The following is a 23,642-nucleotide window of genomic DNA, read 5'->3' as shown; positions in this document are numbered from 1 at the left end:
TTAGCCACCCCTGTTGCAAATGCAGTGGTACCTCGGGTTACATACGCTTCAGGTTACAGACTCCGCTAACCCAGAACTAGTACCTCAGGTTAAGAACTTTGCTTTAGGATGAGAACAGAAATCATGTGGCGGCAGCAGCAGCAGGAGGCTCCATTAGCTAAAGTGGTGCTTCAGGTTAAGAACAGTTTCATGTTAAGAAAGGACCTCCAGAATGAATTAAGTATGTACCCAGAGGTACCACTGTGTTTCCACCATCTAAACACTGATGTGGATACTGAAAAAGTAGAAGCGATAAAAACAGTTTGAAGCAAACATATTTGCAGAAACAATTTTATTTTCTCCATAAATACAGTACAGGTACACTTTGTCATGAGGTTTACAGTCTAGACATAAAAAATAATAATACACACGTTCCTATACTGGTGCAGGAGAAGAAATATATATATAGAGGCACCAAGCGAAGACATTCAACATGTTCAGAGCTCTGCAAATTCCCTCCTTCCAACAGACTGGAGACACAAGATGTTGGCATCACCCCTAGAACCAGTTCCTGAATCATCTGGTCTAATGGGTCTGTTCCCAGTGGGAAGAAGTTGCAGGAAAGACCCCTAGAGTGTTGTGACAGGGTTGGGGGAATGCAACACCTGTTGGTTTGCTTTCAGAATCACAGGATTGGACGTGACCGTAAGGGTCATCTAGTCCAACCCCCCTGCAACACGTAAGAAAAACTACAAAGCCTTCCTCTATACAATCTACACATAGTCTTCCCCGCTGGTGCCTTCAAGATGTTTAGAACTACTACTGTCCCCCCTCCCCACTGGCCATGAAGGCTGGGGAAGATGGGAGATGTGGTGTTCCCAGCTGGGGAAGACTCATCTACAGCATAGCTTCTATTACCCGAGTTTGTGTTAAAACTCTTAGTCTAACGTTTGGTTCAAGCACAAAGGTTATCAGTTTTATATTGTCTTGCCTCATGTCCAGTACCAATAAATTTTACAGAGGAAAAGAGAAGCAGAAGAAGGAGCGTTGCGCAGCATAACTTCTTCTAAGTAGTGTCAACTTCCAACTTAACTCACAGTTTACATTTTGTTCAAGGGTTCCTTCTGTTGCCTCTGAATGACATAATCTAGTTACTCCTCCACTTTTGCTCATTTCTCTAATATATGTAACTTTGGGATCTGTGCTGGCAGTTGTTAAAAACATGTACGACAGAAACACATTCATTTTTCAAACTTTTAAATGCATGTTTGAAATCGATCCCTGCAATGTTTGCTACCTAGTGCTGCAATATTTATGGCAGCTCCCAAGAAACAAAATAATGCAAGTTACAGGTGTGTGTCTATATGTATGGGTATGAAAACCTGAAACCTTAGGTATAAATCTATTATAAATTCTAAATTCGTGCAGAAGATTAATGAGAGTTTTCAGGAAAATGCAAGGTTTTCAACCTGCAGGGTTGCTTTACTTTATTTAGAAAAGGACCCCAGTGTAACTATTATCTTGAGTAAGGCACTATATTCTTACATCAAAATATACAATTATTTTAAGAGAAAAAGCTGCTAACTTCTGGAATGAATCGATTATAGTCGAAGAAGGCATGTGGAAGAGGCAAAAATATGGTTTAGGGAAAACTCCCCAGCATGGCCACACAGAAAATCAAGTTTCTGTCTGGTGACACACCCTGCCACTTGCTTAGTTTAGCAGTAACTCCAGTCAAGCCAGCTGAATGGCTGCAGTTTAAACGGAACAGAACAGCAGAACAACATGGAGAAAAGGCTCACAGCTTGTTCACTGAAATCCTGAATGGGATGCATTATTCCTCATCCTGCTGCAAGGGTAGAAAGCCCTTTGACATATATGAAATAAACAGAAAACTCCCCTTACATCTTGGGGTATCTAACAAAAGGACAGAATGATATGAACAATAAGATGTATTTTTAAAAAAACAAACAAAAAAAAACGAGTGCAGGCACATTGTGGAAATCAACTTATTTTTTTCTAGTCCTGGAATGTTCTGTGAAAACGGACACTCTCATAAGGAGGGCAAGGAACGTGGAAAAATGTCGTCCCACTCTTTGGAGTCCCATACGTACAATGGTTCTCAGGGACCCCTGAATATTTGGGACACTTAAACGACACTCAAAAGTGACAGCACCAAGTAATCATCTGGCAAAAAGAGAAACCTGGGAAGTAACAGGCTTTGTAAAAAGGCATTATGGACGTCAACATCTAAATAAAGTCCTTACTTTCCTTACAACACAGGGTTGTTGTTTTTTAATAACAAAAAAAATACTGACATTTCAAAAATTTAGTGCATTTAGGAGCTTGATTTAATTTTTATCCAGATGCTATCAGATCCAGTATTTTTAAAGAAACAGAAAGAAGGTATGGGAAAGAACCTTCTTTAAAAAAAAACACACCAGAACTACTTTAATAATTTTGGAACAAAATATAAGTTAACCTGCCCATACCTTTGAGAAAATATATATATATACAAAACAGCAGAAAGCTCTGGCTTCCTTTACTATGATCTGCTTAAAAAAAAAAAAAAAGGTTTCACAGGGGGAGGGGTACGGAGACACTTCTTGCTAGTCTGCTTCAGCTTTCGATTTCTTCAGATGAGATACTCCACCATTTCCGCATCGTTGAGGTCCTGCCCCAAATTCTGAGCTGGGTTCTTCCTTTCTAGAGTGTTGGAATGGAAAACTGGTGTATCTATAAAGCAAGAGAAGGAAATAGGTTTAAAAGGTGACGGTGGGTGTGTGACGGTAAGTTTCTAGGGGTGGTAGCCAATTGACAACTATATACTTTTCCAGCTCTTGTTTCCATTTAGTAAAATGCCTTCCATCTAGGGCCGCAATCTTTAAGAGATTTAATTGGTGAGATCAGCTGTTCCCCAACCTGATGCCCTCCAAATATTTTAGACGGCAACTCCCATCATCCCCAGCCAGTATGGCCCCTGGGCAGAATGTCACTTTAACTCACTGAAAGCTTTTAAATCATTGTTGTTCATTATTCTTAAGTCCTGGCTCAGCCAAGGGGAAAGTCCTCATTACCTGCTTTGTCCGAAGTGTAGGTCAGATTCATAGCAGGGAGCCTCCCCTGCACAGGAGGCAAGGCAGAGGAGGAAGAGGAGGCGGAGACCTTGCTTTGCTCACTTCCCCGGTCTGTCTGAGTGCTACAGTCTCGGCTGCCAGTCTTGGAGTGCGCAAACAGCAGGGGAGGGGAGGGGAGGATGGGAGAAGGAGTGGAAGGAATGGATTCGGAGCGGCATTCTGTTCCCAAGAGAACACCTGAAGGGGAGAAAAAGGACAAGGCAGTTGCACACCAGATGCATTTTGCCAGCTTCGTCTTATATTCTGCTCCCTGGGAGCATCCCACAGCACCCAGTCTGTTAAGGCAATGTAGAGTTTTTTAATAATAAAAAAGAGCCAAAAGCCTTACTTAAGTATGCATTCCAGAGGGTCACAACACAAACACACACTTCCAACAGTACAACCTTAGGCAAGTGATTATAATGGCACAGCCAGAGGTACAGAGTGGGAAAAGATGTGTTTGTGCTGCTGTGTATGTGTTTCACTGATGGCTGTCGTGTTCCTCACTGCCCAAAGCAGGAAGATGTGTCCACCCCACCCCCTGCTGCAGGTGTGTAGTATTTGAGCCTGGTGTCAACATATTGGCACCAGAGAGAGAAAATTCCAGTGATAGGTTGAATACAGTGATAAATCAAGGGGTGGTGGTGGTGACATCATCATACCAAGATGGCAGTTTGAGTTGACTCTCCGTCACTTCCATGGGGACAAGTTCTAAAAACACATGCCCCCGATGTCAAAATTAAATTCTACCCATGGATAGGGCCGGTCCTCCAAGGCAGGATTTGATCTTTGGTCAACTGGACTGCTCAGAGCCCATGTATGATATGTGAAAACACACATACACACAAACACATGTGTAAATCACCTAAGCTGCCCTTCCAGCTCTTGTCCTCTCTCTTATCTTCCAGAATGGGTGTGCTGCTCAGTGTTGAAGAATGGGAGAGCAAGCCTGAGCCAGTGTTGGAGATGGACATCAGGGATTTCGCTGGCCTCATGGAAGACAGCTGGTCAGTCTTGCTGGCCTCTTTCCTGGACCGCTGCTGGAGCACCTTAATCATGGCATCCTTCTCAATGATTTGAGCATGGAGTGTCTTGATCCTAGGACAGGGCAAAAGGACAGTCATCAATATATCAGTGATCCTGGGGCTTTTTCTGACTGCATCCCTCTTCCCAAATATTAAGAAAACTGGGCAGAGTTCATGGATCTGTCAATAGGATGCTTGACAGTGCATGGGCTCTCGCAATTGAGCTGAGGGATGTCCTGCTACACTCAAGAAGACCCCAGATAATTTGTCCTGGTGTTGATGGGACTTGAGGTCCAAGAAACCATCAGGAGGGCACCAGGTTGGCAAGACTTTTCTTTAAATAATTTTTATTGTTTTGTAAATATAAAAGTTACAATTTTATCACTACAAACAAGAAAAATCTAACCAATGTGGAAACAGAAATTCAATCCCCCTTCCAAATAACATAAACGTTCTTGATCCTGAAATGGTATGTTAACTACTCTCAATGTCCTTTATTAATCCACAGAGATAAATAACTACAAAATATCAGTTTATTAATATGTGTATGAAAATCGTAAAACAACAACAACCAACCACTTAATTCCTAGGAAAAAGGAATATTAAAGCAACAATTGTATGTTAAAGAACTGATTATTAATAAGCCAAAAAGATAAGAGATAAATAAATAGATGAGAGAACAAATAGGAACAGGAATAATCAGATTATCATTTTAAATTAATATAAGCATTCATCAACTAACGCTTAAATTTCACATGTTACAAATTTATACATAATGTGAAGGTGGCTGAATTTAATTAACGCTGGTATAAATATAATTGGCAAGACATGTCTGAAGCTCAATGGGGTTTCTAATCAGGGGCACGAGAAAGAAGAGCCAGAGAAAAGATAAAGGTTCTTGAAAATGAAGCATTTTTTAATACTAAAAAAATCACATTCCAAGAGGAGACTTGCTGGGCAGTGTTCAGACGTAGTTCAAAGCAATTCAGTTTGATGCTGGACACAAAAGGTGTTTACATGGAAGGAGGAACCAAGAAATATCTAGCTTTTACACTGTTATAGTTGCAACATAGCATTTGTTCCACATTTGTAAAAACTCACACTTTGGAACTCCCTGCCTCTTGACATCAGGCGGGTGCATTTTTGTATTTTTTTAGCACCTGCTAAAATATTTTTGTTTAGGCAAGCCTATCCAGATATGCAGAATGCTGAAATGTGATTTAAACTGGCTTATCATTTATTTTAATTGTGTTTTTAAATGGTTTGAACACCTGTTTTTAACTGACAATCTTATTGTTTTTTGTTCTTTTTGTAAACTGGTTTGAGATTTGTTTGTTTTTACAATTTAGTATAGAAACTTTATGGGAGGGAGGGGAGTTGGGTATGTGCACACATGTCAAAGAAGTTATGCTCCTCTTCCATGGACCAAGTTATCCAATCCTGGGAGTGGAGGAGCCACCTGGCTAGCCAGAATCTCCTCCTCTGGTGTTGTACTACTAAGCCTGCTTGTGTTAAGTATCATTCCCACAAAAAGGGTTTTCTGCAATCCTATGGATTGTGCAGCATTATCAGTTTTGACTGCAGGAAAAAGGGTGTGGGTGTGTGAAGAGAAGAAACGTTTCCTATCCTAATTAATTATGTATTTAAAAACTGATACGAAAGAACAGCACAAGAAAAATGATCAAGCTGCAGTTTACCTTCCCTCCATGTCTAGGCATCTCCTGTTAGCCATCAGGATTTCCTCCTCTTCCTTCTGGATGCGGGCTTCAAGAGAGGTGTCATAACTGGCATTGGGCGAGTGGCTGATGACAGTGGTGTCCCTGAAAAACAAGCAGGACTAGTAGCTGGGCAGCGTGTTAGCAGGATCCCTACCCAACAGAACCCATTGCAGCGGAGCTCCTGCGTGTAACCAGTGGACCTCAACCTCATCCAAATGCTAGCCAAACTCCTGTATCGAAAGAATCCCATGTTGCCACACAACGCAAGGTTTGGGTGGCTGCCGGATTGAGTTTTATTGAGAAATTTAGAAATTCTAGCCCTTGTGGTTGTATGAAAAAGCACACAAACTTTTATTAGAAGCCAGGTTCATAATAATGAGATCCTGGAGGTTGACCGCTCTTTTTTCTTTTTCTTTCTTTCTTCTTTTTAAATATGTTTTACTAAGAATAGAACAGTGAATTAAAGTAAATAAGAACAAAAGGGGCAAAAAAAATTAAAAACATTTTTAAAAGCAGAGGAAAACAACACTCTCTTCTAAAGGAGTGGGTACACAGCTTCTGCATCCTTTGCTGTCGTCTGAGGCTCAGGTGACCTCAGTGGCTTCCATCAGAATATGCTTCGGCCCTTGAAACAGACACACCTTACTTGCACATCAGTCTACGGAGCCATACTCCATGAATGAAATGAAATGAATAAATAAAAACACTGTGGGGACATGGGCTCTATAGATACTATTTCCTCTCCCCCGGTTTCTGTACTTTCAGCTCTGCTTCCTACCTCTGGGCAGCAACTGTAGCTGCAGCATCCAATGCAAACTGCCTCATGACACTTTCTTCCAGGTACTTCTGTTCCCACTTCGTCATGTCTGCTTCCAGGGCAAGAATCCGCTCCTCTTTTTCCCGCAGGAGCTCCATAAGTGCTGTGGCATTGTATTCAGAGACACTGGCCGGCTGAGACGTCCCCTGGCGCTGATGATGAAACGAGCCAATAAGCTGCTTAGAACGAAGGCTGCTGCCATATCAGAAATCCCCACTGAACACATTATTATTTTTTTGTTTCAGGATAAATATTCATTGAAAAGTGCAAACATAATACAAAGGGAAAGAATACAATGAATTGAAAATGTAAACCTAGAGGGCCTTATTGGTGGCTGCTCCCAGACTCTGGAACTCCCTCCCTAGAGAAGGCAAACTGGCTCCCTCCTTGTTGTCTTTCCACTGGCAGGTGAAAACTGTTTTATTCTGACAGTCTCTTGGGGACTGACTGTGCTGTTTTTATCAATAGACCTGTTTTTATATTGCTTTAATTGTATTACAGTTTAATTGTTTTTAAACTATCATCTTTCATGTTTTTAGCCTTCTGCATTTTATCAGAGTTGTTTTAATTCGTGTAAGCTGGCTTTTCCAGTCTGGGGAAAAGGTGGGTTATAAATAAAGATAAAGATAAACCATAGGACATCATAGCCTGTACAGTGCAGCTCCAGAAGGGGTAACAAGGCATTGATTCTTACAAATATTCCATTTATAAGTATCGAAGAAATGCAAAAATAAAAGTGTTCTCCACCTGCAAGCTCCGTCATTACTGAAAGTAAAGGTTCTATAAAATTGTAGGTGTGCCTACACTGGGGACACTAAGCGACTGTCCCACTGATCACATTATTATTACACTTGCTAACTCTGTGGCTTCCTGGAGAATAAAGTCTGATTCACCTAAGTCAGCCAAATGTTGGATTGCTTGGCAAGTTTGAAGTGTGCTAATGATCAGTTGTGGGACCAAGCCGTTCTGTGGGTCACTTGGACAGAACAGTTTTTATCCCCTAATAAGAAAAATGCACACATCTCACCATGGGCTGAAAACCACGCAGTGGGACAACCTGACAACTGTTCAGCTGGAAGCTCTGCTTTGACACACACTAAATTCATTACATAACAGAGGCACTTTATGAACAGTGCAGGAAGCAGCAGAAGGAAAGGCGCCTGTGATGTGTCTCTTAACAGAAAACAAACGCTCACTCTTGAGTCGCTAACTAGGGCCAGTGGCACAGCGTCTGCTCCACATGCAGAAGGTCCTGGGTTCAATCCCATTTCCAGGTAGGGCTGGGAAAGATTCCCTGTCTGAAATGCTGGAGAGCTGCTGCCAGTCAGTGTAAACAATACTGAGCAAGAGGGACAAAGCAGCTGACGTGGTGTTAGGGTTAGGTTCCTGTGTGTGTTCACCTCCTTTCAAAAAATGAGTCAGTTAAATAAGTTTCACTAGGGCTTTTTTAAAACCAGAAGCCCAGCTCCTCCTCCTCTTATTATTTATACCCTGCTCATTTGGCTGGGTTGCCCCAGCCACTCTAGGTGGCTCCCAGCAGAATATTAAAAACATGATAAAAGATCAAACATTAAAAACTTCCCTAAACAGGGCTGCCTTCAGATGTGCTCTGAAAGTCAGATAGTTGTTTATTTCCTTGACATCTGATGAGGGGGGGCGTTCCACAGGGCGGGCGCCACTACTGAGAAGGCCCTCTGCCTGGTTCCCTGTAACTTTGCTTCTCGCAGTGAGGGAACTGCCAGAAGGCCCTCGGAGCTGGTGTCTGGGCTGAATGATGGAGGTGGAGACGCTCCTTCAGGTTTACTGGGCCAAGGCCGTTTAGGGCTTTAAAGGGCAGCACCAACACTTTCAATACTCAGTTGGAAGGTGGAGTTCTGCTTAAGATCCTCTTACCTGCTGCATCCGGAGGGATTCGAGTTCCCTCTCCAGCCGTGTCCGCAGTCGGTGTTCCAGCTGTTCGCGCTTCTCGCAGGCTGCCTGCAGCTGAACCAAGGCCTGCTGCATTTTCTCCACCTTCTCAACATAAACCTGCTTCTTCTTCAACTAAAAGAAAAAAAAGGGTGGGGGGAGTGTAGGTGGTGAAGCTCCTTCAGCATCCAGAAGCATCACAGCACCTGCTAGCTCCAGCAAGCCTTCGTCAACAGCAGCAACCCAGATTCCCCCTCCCCCCAGTCATCCCAAAAGCACAGCAGGGGGAGGGCAACAACCACCCTTTTGCTGTCTCCCCAAATCAGGGGAAGGGCTGTAGTGCAGTGGTAAGGAACTGCATGCAGGACATTATAAGAACATAAGAAGAGCCAGCTGGGTCAGGTCAAAGGCCCAGGACTCTGTTCTCACACCCACTGACCAGCTGGAGAGTTTGCAAGCTGGTTTAGACTACAGTTCCCATCATCCCCAGCCAGGACAGTCCTATGTTGGTGGGATTGGTGATGGGAACACAGCTATCCTATCTGGGGCTGATGAGAATTGCAGTCCAAAACATCATTAATAATGATGATCACCACCACCACCACCAAGAGATCCCAGAGCAGATGACAACAATTCAAACAATTTAGTATGGCAGCACCTGCACTTTGGAACTCCCTGCCTATTGACATCAGGCAGGCGCCTTTACAGTGCTTTTTGGCATGTGCTAAACATTATTATTCAGATAGGCCTACCCAACTGCTTAGAAACTTGATATTAAAACTTAACAAGTTTTAATCTGTTCTTAGTCTATTGTTATTTTAACTTTCTGAAAATTCTAAATTATGGGTGTTGATTTTTTGTATTGCTAATTTAATTGTTTTATCTTTTTTGTAAACTGATGTTCATTGCAGACACACTTTTAATTGATCAAACCCTTCTTAAACCAACTAAAGTAACTGATTGGAGCCAGCTAAACATCACAGGCCTCTCCAAGAGCAGAAATAATTTTGCTTCAAGGAGATGCCTGCTATGGCTGAAAAGTATTTCATCAGCCAAGTGCTTTGGTCCAGCATTACTTCTCTCTCCTCATTCCTAATCTTCTTATTGATTTTGCATTGATATACATTAAATGGACATGATAATATCCATACAAAGCAAAAATGCTAAAGTCTCCCACTGCCTCCTTTATATTCTATTGCATGATCATCACTTGTGTTTGTTTAGTATCTATTTTTGCCATTTCTACAACAGGGATCTTATGCATCAAATCATTATAGTCTCCGAAACCTGAAGGAGAAAGGACACGCACAAACATAACTTTAACAAAGGGAAAGCAATCAGGAAGTCAGATCTGTACTGATGCAGCCAACGCATTCTGGATACATACGTAATGAATAGCCACCAACTGGCATACGTAGAAAGTTTCCGGTTTCTTTTCCCCCTTCAATAATGCTACATCTTGAGTTATTTTCTCTGCAAGTGCTGTTCTCCATACACTCTTATTTCTCTTATATGTTCCTTCTCTTGTACGTATGTACTTCCTTATCTTTTGATTAGAGAATAAACCTGTATTCTGAATGGGAGGGTTTTGAGCATTGCTGAGTTGTTGCACAGAACCTTTGAGAACCAGACGTCACGAAGTGCCACCGTGCCTCAACAGCAACTCAAGCCAAACCCATCTGGTCAGTTCTTTCTCACTTTCTGTTTGCTTATTTTAAAATAAGTTATAACCCTCAAAGAGCACCTCTGGAAAATTACTCACAGACCAAAATGGAGCGTTTTTGTTTTTTTAAAACAGTTTAAAAACAACCCAGCAATTTCTGTGGCACTGCATATGCATGGACCCTTGAAACACACACACAGACTATAGACAGACATGTTATATCTATGGTGTCCTAGTCATAGAGTGTTGCACTAAGACCTGGGAATCCAGGGTTCAGTTCCCCACAATTAGCTATGAAGCTCACTGGGTGACCTTGGGGCAAATCACTGCCTTTCAGCCTAACCTACCTCACAGGGTTGTTGTGCAGATTAAATGGGGTAGATTAAATGGGGGAGAGCCGTGTATGCCACCTTGAGCTCCTTGGAGGGAACGTTGGGATAGAAATGCAATAAATGGTGGAAAAGATGAGTAAAATGAATATTCTTGGGTGAGCACATCAACCATATTGCACTTGAGGCGGGGAGTAAAATAATCACACACACACACTGCAAAAACCCCCACAAAAAACCCCCAAAGCCTTCACAGAAACTGGAATTTGATCTGGTGATATCCCCCCCGACCCCGCACTTCTGAGAGAAGGAATAGCGGACTGACCTTCTCTATCAGTTCCGCTGACAGAAGATAACTATGTGGTGATTGATGATAGTAAGACAGATGGTCTGACTATTAAATCATTTTGGGAGATAAGAGCGATCAAATAGGAGAAACCTCAAATGCTTTGATCAAAGCTGTTCTCTGCTTCCTGCACCTGGGGGCTTGGATGGGTGACAGAATGAGACAGCAAGCTGAGGAGCTGACACTGTGCCCAAACGCCACGTAACAACCCTCTGTGGGTAAGAAAACCCGCATCCTCTCTTTCTTAAATACTTCTGGGACAAGAAAAATGCAAATTACAGAGATTTCTCTGCTGATTAAAATTTACAATCAGAAAACTTGTAACAGCCGCTTCCTGTCTCTAAGAACAAAGGGGAAACTGGTGGTGGAAATTAATGGAGGTAAAGTTAATATTAAAGAAAAAACTTGGTTGATATTTACCAATAATAATAATCTGGGAACCCGACTTGGACTTTGGTGGGGGAAAAGAAAAGAATGATTCTGAGAGGCTTTGACTTAAAAGAAATACTGTTTAACAGAAAGTGGAGAAGATGGAAGTTATCATGGACTGACTATTTCTTTTAAATGTAACTGGCAAATGGAAAATTGGAAGCCCGTTTTATCTATCTTTAATATTCAATCTTTAATCTTTTCTTTTCTCTCTCCTTCCTTCCTTCCTTCCTTCCTTCCTTCCTTCCTTCCTTCCTTCCTTCCTCCCTCCCTCCCTCCCTCCCTCCCTTCCTTCCTTCCTTCCTTCCTTCCTTCCCTCCCTCCCTTCCTTCCTTCCTTCCTTCCTTCCTTCCTTTCTCTCTCTCTCTCTGTTTCTTCTTTTTATTTTTTCTTTAGAATCCTATGCTTGGGGCCTTTGTTAAGGTCCAGGGAATTAAGTATTCATGTGGGTGGTGGATGGTTCATGGAGGACCCTGGGTGGGAGACAGGGAAGTGTTGTCCCTCCTCCCAGGGTGAGTGGCTGGGAGGAGAAAGGAAGGATCCCAGGTGAGAGATGGGAGGGACTGATATGTTGGGGGGGGGGCTGATAATTGCCTTTGGGAGAGGAATCTATATTCTACTTGTTCTGCTTGTAGTTATAGTAGCGGCTATCTTATTGTATTGTGAAAAACTTTAATAAAAATCTTCTTTTTTATTTTAAGGAATTTGATGAAAGAAACGGAATTCATATCTTCCCATATAACAAAGGGGAAAGCTTGGCTACAACAACTGCAGACTATCGGAGAAAACCAAAATTTGAAAAGTATACTTTGAAACAAATACTATTAGCAGCTTGGATTTGATCACCACAATAGTTATTCGGCGGAAAGAAAGCAAATTAGAAAACCATGGCCATATTATCCCTGTTGATGCTGATCAAGGAACCTTCCCTTATTTTCAAAAATTCTTTTGGTGCATATTCTGCATAGTGACCCAAAGCACAAGATGTCTTCCCAGCGGGTGAAAAATTCCAAGCAATCATTCAGCCATAACTCTAGAGCTGCCACAGTTTGGGAATGAGTCCCAAGACGCTTGGCAATGTTTGTCTCGTAACAGAGATGAATCCTTCTCCAGCTCCTATTAAAATCTGGGTGAGAGAAGACTTCCAGGGCGCAGACACAGAAAACAGCCCCTCTCTTCAAAGGAGATGGGAAGACAACCAAGGCAGCTTTAAAAGGGGATTAGGGCAAATTCATGAAGGAGGAGAGGGCTACCAGCAACAGTGGCTGTGCTCTGCCTCTACAGCTGGAGGCAGCAATGCTTCTGAGTATCTGGAATGCTTCTGAGTTGCTGGAAACTGCAGGAGTAGGGAGTGGTCTTGTGTCTGAATCCTGCATGCTGGTTTCCCGCAGGCAACTGTTTAGGAGAACAGGATGCTGTACTAGGTGGGCCACGGGTCTGATCCAGCAGGTTTTTACATTTTTAATGCAGCTGCTCTGAAATCAGATAATCTAGCAGCTGCGACCATCCTCCAACATTTGCACTGAAAACACAATAGCACCAGCATTCCATCGCATGAGGGTTTCTTTCTTTTCTTTTACAGCCTCGGTCACCCTGGTGACCCCAAGATACCCTGGACCACAACAGCCACCAGTCCCTGGCCAGCCCAGTTCCCCCACCTGCACAATGAGCTCATGTAGCCCACCCCATCTACAAGCCCCCCGCCCCCCATTGCTACTTTTGGAAGCATGGAAAGAAAAAAACAGAGAAAGGAGGAGAGCACAGTTCCCCATTTTATTCCCCACATACCCAGCTGCGCAAAGACTGAAATCCCGCTGTCTCAGACGCACTGAAGAATAAGCATGCCACCGTCCAATTTTGTTATCTGGGCATCAGGAATGAACCCACCCCACCCTACTTTATTTCCAAAAGTGAGCTCAGAGGCCCAACTGGACTTGCATAAAAACAGCCTTCACTATGCCCAATCATCTTCTTAAAAAGGAGTCTGGAAAAGGTTAAGCAAGCAGAGGAGAGTCAAGGGAGCAAGAAAAGTGAAGAAGCAGCGTGCACAACACACACACACACACACCAATTATCTACATGTGCCAAGAACACCACTTGGCAAAATCCTTCCTCTTTCGTAAGGCTAGATTGGAAATTATTTACAATTACGGGCTCAGAAATGTGGACTAAGCACACAAAGGATCTGGCCAAACCACCTATAACAGCTTGATAACCAGTTGGTGCTAAAATCATAGGCCTAGTTCTCCTTTTCAGAACTCAAACACCCTTCACACAATGGTGTTTTGGAAAATTACAGTAAAAAAGAAAAGGGCAAGTCTTTTAGGGATTTTAGTTTCCTTAATAATGCTCAGTGAGTGTTTGAAGAAAGGGGGTCCGGCAGTCAAGCTGGCATTCTTAAGGACATTCCATTCTTACTGCCTTTTAGCAGTGCAGATCCTATAAGTTTAACTGATGCTCATTCATGGAAAAGCATCCACATTAATTTGCAAAAGGAATGAAAAGCACCTACCTGGCCCTTCGCAAGAGCTTTAAGCACAAATGCTGGTTGGGATCTCACTTATTTGAGATGAAAGCAGTGGAGGTTTTCCTTTTCAAAATGTTTTGTTTTTAAGACCAATTTCCAAACTTTCTAAACTCTCCAAGGGACCTTTGCAGATATGACTAAACTGTGAAATACAGCTTTAACTATATTCTTTCATGACTCTCTTGAGATAGATGAGAAAAGCTTTTGTGCTGCCCCCAGGACATTATATGATGGGCATCTGGATAATTTGTATGGATTAATAAGAATCATTTATGCTACTGCGCAACTTGATATGACTTTCTTTGCTTTTCTGTTAAAAGTGAATGTAGATGACAGAATACAAACACAAAAGTGTGAAACAAGAAACAGACTGAACATGTGATGAGAACCTCCAGCGGCTCCTCTGAGCTGGGGAATGGGGCCTTACCTCTTCTTCCAGTTTCACCACTTTGGCCTGAGCATTGTTCAAAGCCTGGTCGCGAATTTCAATGTGCCTCCTCTGTTCCTCATTAGCAGAGCGAACTCCAGCCAGCTCGATCTCTAGCTTCTCCTTCTCCCTCTGGGTTTCTTTGTCTGTCCGAATAAAAGGGGAGTGGAAGGAAAACTTTTAAAGAAAATGGGCAGAAGGGCAAGGAGAAAGATTGAGTCGTCTTCTGGGAAATCCATTTAAAATCTCTGTTTCTTTTAAAATGCATATCACCCTTCTTCATTCTACCTTTCCTCCAAGGAGTGCAAGGCAGTTGGCATGGTTCCCCCCTGACACTTTTATCCCTACTACAACCATGTGACAGGCCGTGACACTGGTGGATCTCAAGTTCTAGTAAAAAAACAAATTACAATTCTGCAAGCCTGATGTTTGTTCACCTGTGTTTTATATATTAACAGCCTCAAAAATCATAGCTCTTGCAGATGTCGAATTCAGTGCCTCACCGTGTACAGAAAAGGATAATATACGGCTAGCAGGAGTGATTTCGCACACCTAATTCCCAGGAAGATTATCTGACTGCTTTGGTCAAGTCCAGCCTTCGCCCCGTTCCTTAGCTACATGAACTCCACAGTGGAGTTTGCTACAAATGAGACAGACAACACCCATGCAAACATAGATCCTAACTGTGCAATTCCTTGTTCGTGTGAAGGAAAGTCAATTCTGGTGTGCAAAAACAACATTTTGTGCTAGTGATTAAGGATTTGGATGACTTCCACACAATATGCCTAGTGTGATTTGGGTTGGGTGATTAGAGGGAGAGAAGTGAGTCTACCCCCACACAAGGGAATTGTGTAAATTGGACTTCAACTAAGGACATTTGATTTGGCTGAAGCAAGCACACACACACACACACACACACACACACACACACACACACAAACACACACACAATGAATCCCAAATGGAATGGATTCGCAGCTTGCTTTAATCCAACAAGAAGTGTTCTACGAAGAATGAACTATCTGGAACCTCTGCAGTCAGGTGTCCAAACAAGACCCATTTTACGGGTTACTATGTTAAAAAACAAAACAAAACAAACAGGATAATCCAGGCATGCCTAAGGCATGAGGTGGCGTGGCAGAAATGAAGAATGAATTCACCAAGGGTGCTGCTTTTTGTGGAGCTGCTGTGGTTCTCAGCATTCTACCAGTTGGATGCCAACACTGACTCAGCTGCAGAATACACACCTCTTGAATAAAATACATCCAGCCCTGACAACACAGGAGAAAGCACATTCCAAGCTGCGGCATCATCCCATGCCTAAGGAATCACACCAAGTCATTTTGTTAACAGAACCAGATTTTATCCAGCCAGCAGACAGGCTAAGCAGTGCCAGTCTTGCAGGTGCGTAGAGAATGGAAGCAGAAGATAATCACACACAGAATTTTACACTGTATTCACATTGAGATTTTAGTGGTAGGGCTCTGTTTATAAATGTTATATGCTGACAGGGTCTCACTCCCATCACCAATTGTGCCACAGCATTCTGCACTAACTGCAGCTTTTGGATCAAGCCCCACATAGACCACATTCTAGTAATCCTATCATGAAATAACTTTTTTTTTTAAATTGCAATTTTAATTTTAATGCAATGGCAACACAGTTAAGTGCTGTCTACTGGGTGGAGCTCTGAGGACAGTAAATCAGCATTTACCTTGCTTAAGTCCGGAGACATTTCAGCCCAGCAGAAATGTCGTAAGAACCTGTAACATTGGTTTTTACTATAATCCATCTGCTCCTCCAGGCAGGGTTTGTAACCCATGGCTAACTCTACACACACTAGCAAAGAAGCGGCATAGTATAGTTCTTCCTCAGAGGAAACACCAGCACCACCATCCATCCTGCTCTCTTGTCTGGATTGGCCTAGTTTCACCCAAGTGGCTACACGGTGGATTTATATTCAGTCTCAAGGACCCTGCACTTCAGAAGTGCCTAGAGGAAGACAAGTGGAGTTAACACTATAGCTCAGTGGTACAGCATCTGCTCTGAGTGTGGTTCAGTCCCCAGCATCTCCTGCAAGGTCTGGGCATGCTCCACGTCTGGAAGCCTGGAGGGCCACTATCAGCCAGTGTTGACAATACTGAGCTAGATGGGCCAGTGTTCTACCTTGGGAGAAAGCAGGTTATGTGTGCTTGTCTGTGATTTGTAGCTCAATTTTAATGCTTCTTTGCAGCAAAAAAAAATGGGTTCGCTCATGTAGGGAAGGCTTAGTAAATTGCTCCCTTTGCATCAGTTCAATGAGCCAGAAAAGAAATCCCTGCTGGCATCTCCAGGAAGAGCTGGGAGAATTCTATAATCTCTCACTTTGTTCTGCACTATAGAACTACATCCAGTGCAATTTAGGAAAGGTAGTGGTAATGTGGGGGAGAACCAAGGGGTAGACAAATAAATGTTCAGGGGAAGTGTGAACGTGTGGAAGTCAAGAACTGTAGTGAGTAAAGGGTGGGAAAGTGAAACTGCTCATCACTATGAGCAGCACTGATTGTGCCTAATTTTTTTTTAAGACAGCGCCAGCATCTCACCATCTTATGCTATGCTGAGCCATTCCCAAGCCCACCCACTGCTTGCCTTAGTGATTTCTGAACAGCTGTCACCTCAAGCCCAACTTTGCAACAGGCCTCAACCATATTAAAGGAGAAATTCAGACTCACTTTGTGCAAAGAGCTGGCAGATGGTTTTCTTGTTATCCTCAGAGCCTTCCTTCTCCGCAAGCTGCTTGTTGGCTGTTTCCATACGCTCTGCAGAAGAGAAGATAAATACATTTTACAGAATCCGCACAGCTAATTGCAGTTAGCATACTGTACGTTTTTCTAACACCAAGTTTCCTCAATCAATCTGGTGCTCCGGCTGGAGCTGATACCAAGTTGCAGTGAAGTGGATAGCAATAAAAGATGACTGGATAAATTAACAGATGGTAAAGCTATCAATGGCTACTGGCCACAATGGAGGCTAGTTCTCATGGCTGAAGAAATAAGTGCAACAGCATTTCAAGAAGACTCTGTTAGGCAATCAGTGGTGGTGAGGGGGCAGTGGGAGAGAAGGAGAGGTGCAGGGTCACTTTACTGGAGCACCTGAGAAACCAGCTATTATTAGCCCTTCCTCCCCCTTGAACTGTTTATATCTCAGCTGCTCATTAGAAGATCTCTTCTGGTATCTGAGTTTGCTTATTTTCTCCTCCTTCCCCACTCATTTGCCTTTTCTGCTGTGTCTTTTAGATGGTGTGCCTGAGGACAGTGACAGTCTTTCTTTCTTTCTTTCTTTCTTTCTTTCTTTCTTTCTTTCTTTAAAAAACTGATCTGAAAACACCCTCCAAGACTTCTTTCCCAGCTGAAGGGTGTAGTTAGAAAAAGCTATAAATAAATAAAAGTTTTAAGCATAGAATTTCTCAAAATAGGCTAGAGAGCTTTTAGGTATGGCAAACTGCCACAATGGCACAATTCAACATCTGTGTCGCTACAACAGAGTCAGAAGACAGAGAATGCTGCACTTGGGTAGAAATCTCCCTTGAGCTGTGAAGCCTATCAGACAACCTGGAGTTTGTCACACGCTCTCAGCAGAACAGAGTGCCTGTGTGGAGTAGGGGTTAGAGTGTCAGACTAGGACTTGGAGACCAGCGTTCAAATCCCCGCTCAACCACGAAGCTCACTGGGTGACTTTGGGCTAGTCACTGCCTCTCAATCTAACCAACCTCACAGCGTTGTCGTGTGGACTAAATGAGCCAGGGAAGAACTATGTATAGCACCTTGAGCTCCTTGTGGGGGAAAGAAGGTGGGATATAAAATGAATGAATGAGTGAGTTCTCAGAGACCTCAGAGTTGCCATACAGCAAGTTTCGCAGGCAAGCAGGATACCAATGTTTTCCCAGTCCAAGTTACTACACAGAGCTGTTGTAAGGGGAGGCGTGCTAAGACTTGTAAGCCAATAAAAATTATTTACAAGGGAAATAAATAGTGTAGTATTAGAATCAAAAATCTTTCTATCATAGTACTAATCTTAATTACATACATTAGTCAGTCATCAGTTATCAGTGCTAACATGTAGAGTATTTTAAATGTCTTTTTAATGCCTGTGTCTGCACTCCTGGAACCATCTGTTTAGAGAAATGCTGGTAGCCTTAGTGGCCAAAGGTGATTTTTATTAGCCTGCACAGTAGCCATGGCTCTAACTGGAACACCTGTACCTGGAAGAAAACGACATTGGCATAATGTGTTCCTGGACTGCAACTCCTATCATCCTTGACCACTGGCTTTGCTGGCAGGGGTTGATGGGAGCTGGAGCCCAGCAACTCCAAGCCCAGGGAAGCCTGCTTTAAACTCATGTACAAACAGAAATTTACCTCTGAGGTCTCTATTGAAGTCATGCAGCCTTCGTATCTCTCCTTCTAGCTTGTTCCTCATGGTCTTCTCCAGAGTCTCCCGCTTTGTGGAAGACTTTTCCAGGTTATTGTAGGCTTCTGAAACTTGCTGAATTTCTGTTTCCAGCTGGAGCAAACAAGAAAAGAAAATTATGCATGCATTTTCTATCCATCATCTCTATCTATCTATCTATCTATCTATCTATCTATCTATCTATCTATCATCATGTACCTACCTACCTATCCACTATATAACAGTATTTAGCATGAACATATATAGGCTTTGTGGTGGTAGTGGGGGAATGAATGACTAGACCTCATGCAAAAGAACGCAGATCACAACCATGTTGCAAACAGAACACCTTTCACTCAGTGAACCAAAGGCACACGATACTGTTCTGGTACTGAAGCAAGCAGGTCTGGTCCTGAGAAAATTGGATGGGAGAAGGAGGGCCATAGCTCAATGATCAGAGCATGTGCTTTGCATGCAAAAGGTCCCAGGTTCAAGCCCCAGCATCTCCAGGTAGGACTGGTAGAGACCCCGTGTCTGAAATCCTGCAGAGTTGCTGTCAGTCAGTGTGGACAATACCGGGTTAGGTTGACCAATGGATCAGACCAGTGGCCCATCTAGTTCAGCATCCTGTTCTCAAGGTGGTCAACCAGATGCCTCAAAAGGAAGCCCACAAGCAAGAGCCCTCTCCCCTTCTGTGGTTTCCAGCAGCTGGTATTCAGAAGCATTACTGCCTCCAACTGTGGAGGGCAGAGCATGACACCCTGGCTAGTAGCCATCAATTGCCCTCTCCTCCATCCATTTGTCTAAATCTCTGTTAAAGACATCCAAGTTAAAGCCATCCATTTGTCTAAATCTCTGTTAAAGCCATCCAAGTTGGTGTCCATCACTGTCTCCTGTGGGAGCAAGTTCCATAGTTTAACTCTATGCTGTGTAGAAGTCTTTTCTTTTGTCTGCCCTGAATCTGCCAACATTCAGCTTCACTGGATGCCCACAAGCCATCTAAAAGGGTGTCCCATGGAAGATGGAGCAAGCTTATTTTCTCCTGCTCCAGAGCGTAGGACCTGAACCAATGGCTTCAAGATTCTGACTAAACATCAGGAAGAACTTTCTAGTGGTAGGAGCTGCTCAATAGTGAAACAGACTCCCTCAGAATGTAGCGGACTCTCCTTCCTTGGAGATTTTTAAGCAGAGGTTGGATGGGCATCTGTCATGGAGGCTTTAGCTGAGATTCTGCATTGCAAGGGCTTGGACTAGATGACCCCAGGGTCCCTTCCAACTCTACAGTTCTATGATTCTATGAAATGAGTCTCCTCCACCTTTCCAAAAAATGTAAAGTTTTGTGGGTCAACGAGAGATGTCTCAACACCCTCACAAAAGCCACAATTTCTAGGACATGTGCACAGGAAGCTGCCTTCTTGGTCAACATGGCTCAAGTGTTATGCACGTTGACCGGAAGATGTTCTCCAAGGATTCAGGCCAGACTTGCCCATTCCTCTCTAGAGATGCTGCTGGGGACTGAAGCCAGGACTCTCTCTGTACAAAGCAGGTCTCAGCCACTGTGCAAGGATGTTCTGAAGCCATATGCAAGACAGCAGCAGATGTACGCAAAAGCAAATGTGGTCCAACAGTATACATGCAGGCTAAACCAAGACATAAAAAGGTGCTCCCAGTAGATGCTTGCACACAACAACTGTAGTGTTCTCCGGCTTCAGAAAAGGGCAATCAAAGTGATGAAGGGAATGCCATCACTCCCCTATGAGGAAAGGTGGCAACGTTTGGGACTTCTCAGTTCAGAGCAAAGGCGAATAAGAGGCCAAACAATAGGAGTTCATAAAATTATGCATGGCCTGGAGAAAGTGGATAGATAATCGTTTTCCTCCCTGTCTCATAAAACTAGAACTTGCTGATATCTGATGAAGCTGAATGTTGGAAGAATGTTGGAAAGATAAAAGAAAGTACCGAGTAGGGCATGTTTAGCCTGGAGAAGAGGAAGTTAAGGGGTGATATGATAGCCATGTTCAAATATATAAAAGGATGTCACATAGAGGAGGGAGAAAGGTTGTTTTCTGCTGCTCCAGAGAAGCGGACACGGAGCAATGGCTCCAAACTACAAGAAAGAAGATTCCACCTAAACATTAGGAAGAACTTCCTGACAGTAAGAGCTGTTCGACAGTAGAATTTGCTGCCAAGGAGTGTGGTGGAGTCTCCTTCTTTGGAGGTCTTTAAGCAGAGGCTTGACAACCATATGTCAGGAGTGCTCTGATGGTGTTTCCTGCTTGGCAGGGGGTTGGACTCGATGGCCCTTGTGGTCTCTTCCAACTCTATGATTCTATGATTCTACTTCTTTACTCAGCGCACAGTTAAACTGTGGAACTCCCTCCCACAGGAGGCAGTGAGGGCCAACAACTTGGATGGCTTAGAAAGAGGAGTGGGCAAATTAATGGAGGATAAAGCTATCAACGGCTACTAGCCATGATGGAGGCTGCACTTGGCCTCCGCGTCAGAGGCAACAATGCTGTTGATGGAAACTGCAGGACAGGAAAGGGCTCTTGTGCTCAGGCCCGGCCTGCGGATTCCATACAGGCATCTGGTTGGCCGCTGTGAGAACAGGATGCTGGACTTGGAAGGGCAGTGGTCTGAAGGGCGCTTCTTACACTCCTAAGAATGAAATACTAAATGGGGGTGGGATGGGGAGGTTCCACCAGTTCTTACCTTTTGGAGCCTGGCTACTTTCTCATAGCACCCTTCCAGCTCCTGGCGCAAAGCTCTGTTCTCATCAGAGAGGATCTCCACCATCTGCTGGGCCCTGGAGACAATGGCGAAAGGGTCGACAGGCATCTGCTGGTATGGGGAAGGGGTCGGCTGGGGCCTGCTGAGGGCCGAGTAGGAGTCCCCTTGCTGATGCTGATGATGTTGTTGCTGCTGCATTTGCATCTGCATCTGCATCTGCTGCTGCTGCTGGAAATGCTGCTGCGGCTGCCCAACCACAGGCTGGCACAGCCGGTAAAGCTCTCCCTGGTGGACATGGCTTGGCAGAAAGAGCTGCTGGGTCCGTTGCTGGGAGAAAGGGTCTCCTTGGACAGGGGTGTTTGGAGGCTGGGAAGGAGACACCCTGGAGGGAGGCAGCGACTGCAGGAGCGTCATGGAGCCCAAGGAGGTGAGTGAAGACGTTGGGCTGTGGTGGTGAGGAGGCCTCTGCTGCAGCTGGTGCTCCGGGTTCTGCCTGCAAAGACCAACAAACACCAGTGGCTCACTTGGGCTGATCTGGCAAAGAGACAAAGTCATATGAACAGAGATGGGTGTGTGGCCAAGGCCTCTACAGCCTGGCCATATGATGCAGGGGGTGATGGGAGTTGTAGTCCAGCCCACAGGGGTTGCTGGGAGTTGTAGTCTGACCTGCAGGTGCTGGTGGACATTGTAGTCTGACTTAGAACCTGCACTGTACCGCTTCAGATTGCAGGTGATGGTTTTGACCATGAAATGGTACCCGAACAAAAATGGTTCCTACGTATGAAGAGTTAGCAGGTCAGGTAAAAAGTCTTCAACCCAGAGAACTCATTTTTAATGTGTAAGACTTTGTCCTTTTTTCCTGACATGCAGGAACTGTCAGTCACATGGGCCCCCATGTGCAGTCTGAATTGGTACAGTCAGTTGGTACTGACTGACAACCTCAGTGAGAACTAGATGCTTGTTTGGCCCAGCTACTGTATATTAATCTTCCATCAAATACAAATTAGCCTGAAAGCATAACCATTTCAGAAGCAAATAATTTTTTTTGAGGCTGGCTTAAGAAAATCCCTTCTAGCATGCCAAAGGGAAAAAGAAGAGTGATCAAAGTGCCCCACTGCAAAAACCTTTGTTCTCATGTTAAGGTTTACTGTCTGAACCTCCCAAAAATTTCTTACCTGCTGCATTCTGCATTTATATTTATTTGTGAAAAATATTTTGCCTGCTGTTCTCCAGATGGAGAATAATAATTTTTTTAAAAAATGCAGTGAAAACATCAATGCAACTATGTAAAGGAACAGTGAGCATTCCCTCTCCCAAAAGATGTGGCAAACATTAAAAGCTTGTTTACAGTTTCCTTTGAAGAGACACAGCCCTGAATCTGCTGGATGCTGTTCCGTTAGGGTACCGAAAAAGACATATGTGCTCCCTCAATTGCTACCCAGCAGCAATCATTCCATCAGGCTTCCTGAACTCTCCATACCAGCTGTCCATTACAAGAACCTTAACTTTAAGAATGTAATCCTAAGGACAAAGACTGCCTTACTACTCATTTTCGTTAGCAGTTCTGGAAGCCCTTTCAGCTAAAGAACAGGGTACAAATGCTATGAATGAATGAATAGGCTACTGGTTCTGTAATCTGTAGGCCGCCATCAAGAAAGCTCTCTCCACAATGACCACCAGCACACAAAGAAAATAATCTAAGCAAGTTCTTAAAGAATGGGAAGGTCTCATATGGAAGAAGACACACCTTTAGCAATCAATGCTCAGGTTAAAAGCAGAGCCTCACCACCTTGAATTTCACCTGGTAACAAACTTGTTAGCAAGAGCAGCGCACACCAGCCCACATGTTAGATGCTCTCTGTCACCAACACCAGAAATTACCTGCTAACACATTGTCTGCTTAACACAAGAACAGCCCTGCTGGATCAGGTCAGGGGTGCCAACTATAGGGGGCCCCAGGGGCCTGAGCACCCACAAAAATTTTGTTGTGGGTGCTCAGAACCCACATTGCTGGACCCCCGACACAACTTCCGGTGCCTCATGAAGCACCAGAATTCACGTCTGAGGCCTTGCAAGCCCTTGGAGATTTTAAACAGCATCGGAAACAGAGACCTTGCAAGACAGGATAGCTCAGTTGGTTAGAGCTGACAAGAGTGTGGTGCTAATAACAGCTAATAATGTTGCAGGTTTGATCCCTGCAT

The 23,642-nt window shown here is 43.8% G+C and overlaps 1 protein-coding gene across 4 annotated transcripts in view; it reads right to left on the bottom strand.

The window, feature by feature from the left end:
• Positions 1 to 314: 314 nt before the first annotated feature.
• AMOT (angiomotin) overlaps positions 315 to 23,642 on the bottom strand; it is a 63,669-nt gene continuing 40,341 nt past the window's right edge. For all 4 annotated transcript variants that reach the window (XM_079961257.1, XM_079961256.1, XM_079961258.1 and 1 more), the window contains 10 exons: positions 21,424 to 21,934; positions 18,681 to 18,825; positions 16,996 to 17,082; positions 14,285 to 14,430; positions 8,549 to 8,698; positions 6,617 to 6,807; positions 5,818 to 5,940; positions 3,961 to 4,193; positions 3,057 to 3,293; positions 315 to 2,715 (listed from right to left, as the gene is read on the bottom strand). In XM_079961257.1, coding sequence (XP_079817383.1) covers positions 2,615 to 2,715; positions 3,057 to 3,293; positions 3,961 to 4,193; positions 5,818 to 5,940; positions 6,617 to 6,807; positions 8,549 to 8,698; positions 14,285 to 14,430; positions 16,996 to 17,082; positions 18,681 to 18,825; positions 21,424 to 21,934 — 1,924 coding nt within the window. In that variant the 3' untranslated portion in view covers positions 315 to 2,614. The remainder of the gene's footprint in view (positions 2,716 to 3,056; positions 3,294 to 3,960; positions 4,194 to 5,817; positions 5,941 to 6,616; positions 6,808 to 8,548; positions 8,699 to 14,284; positions 14,431 to 16,995; positions 17,083 to 18,680; positions 18,826 to 21,423; positions 21,935 to 23,642) is intronic.

This window comes from Podarcis cretensis (assembly GCF_951804945.1).
Source record: "Podarcis cretensis genome assembly, chromosome: Z".
Taxonomy (NCBI): domain Eukaryota; kingdom Metazoa; phylum Chordata; class Lepidosauria; order Squamata; family Lacertidae; genus Podarcis; species Podarcis cretensis.
Note: the sequence above shows the minus strand (reverse complement) of the source record. Positions and strands in the feature narration are given on the sequence as shown.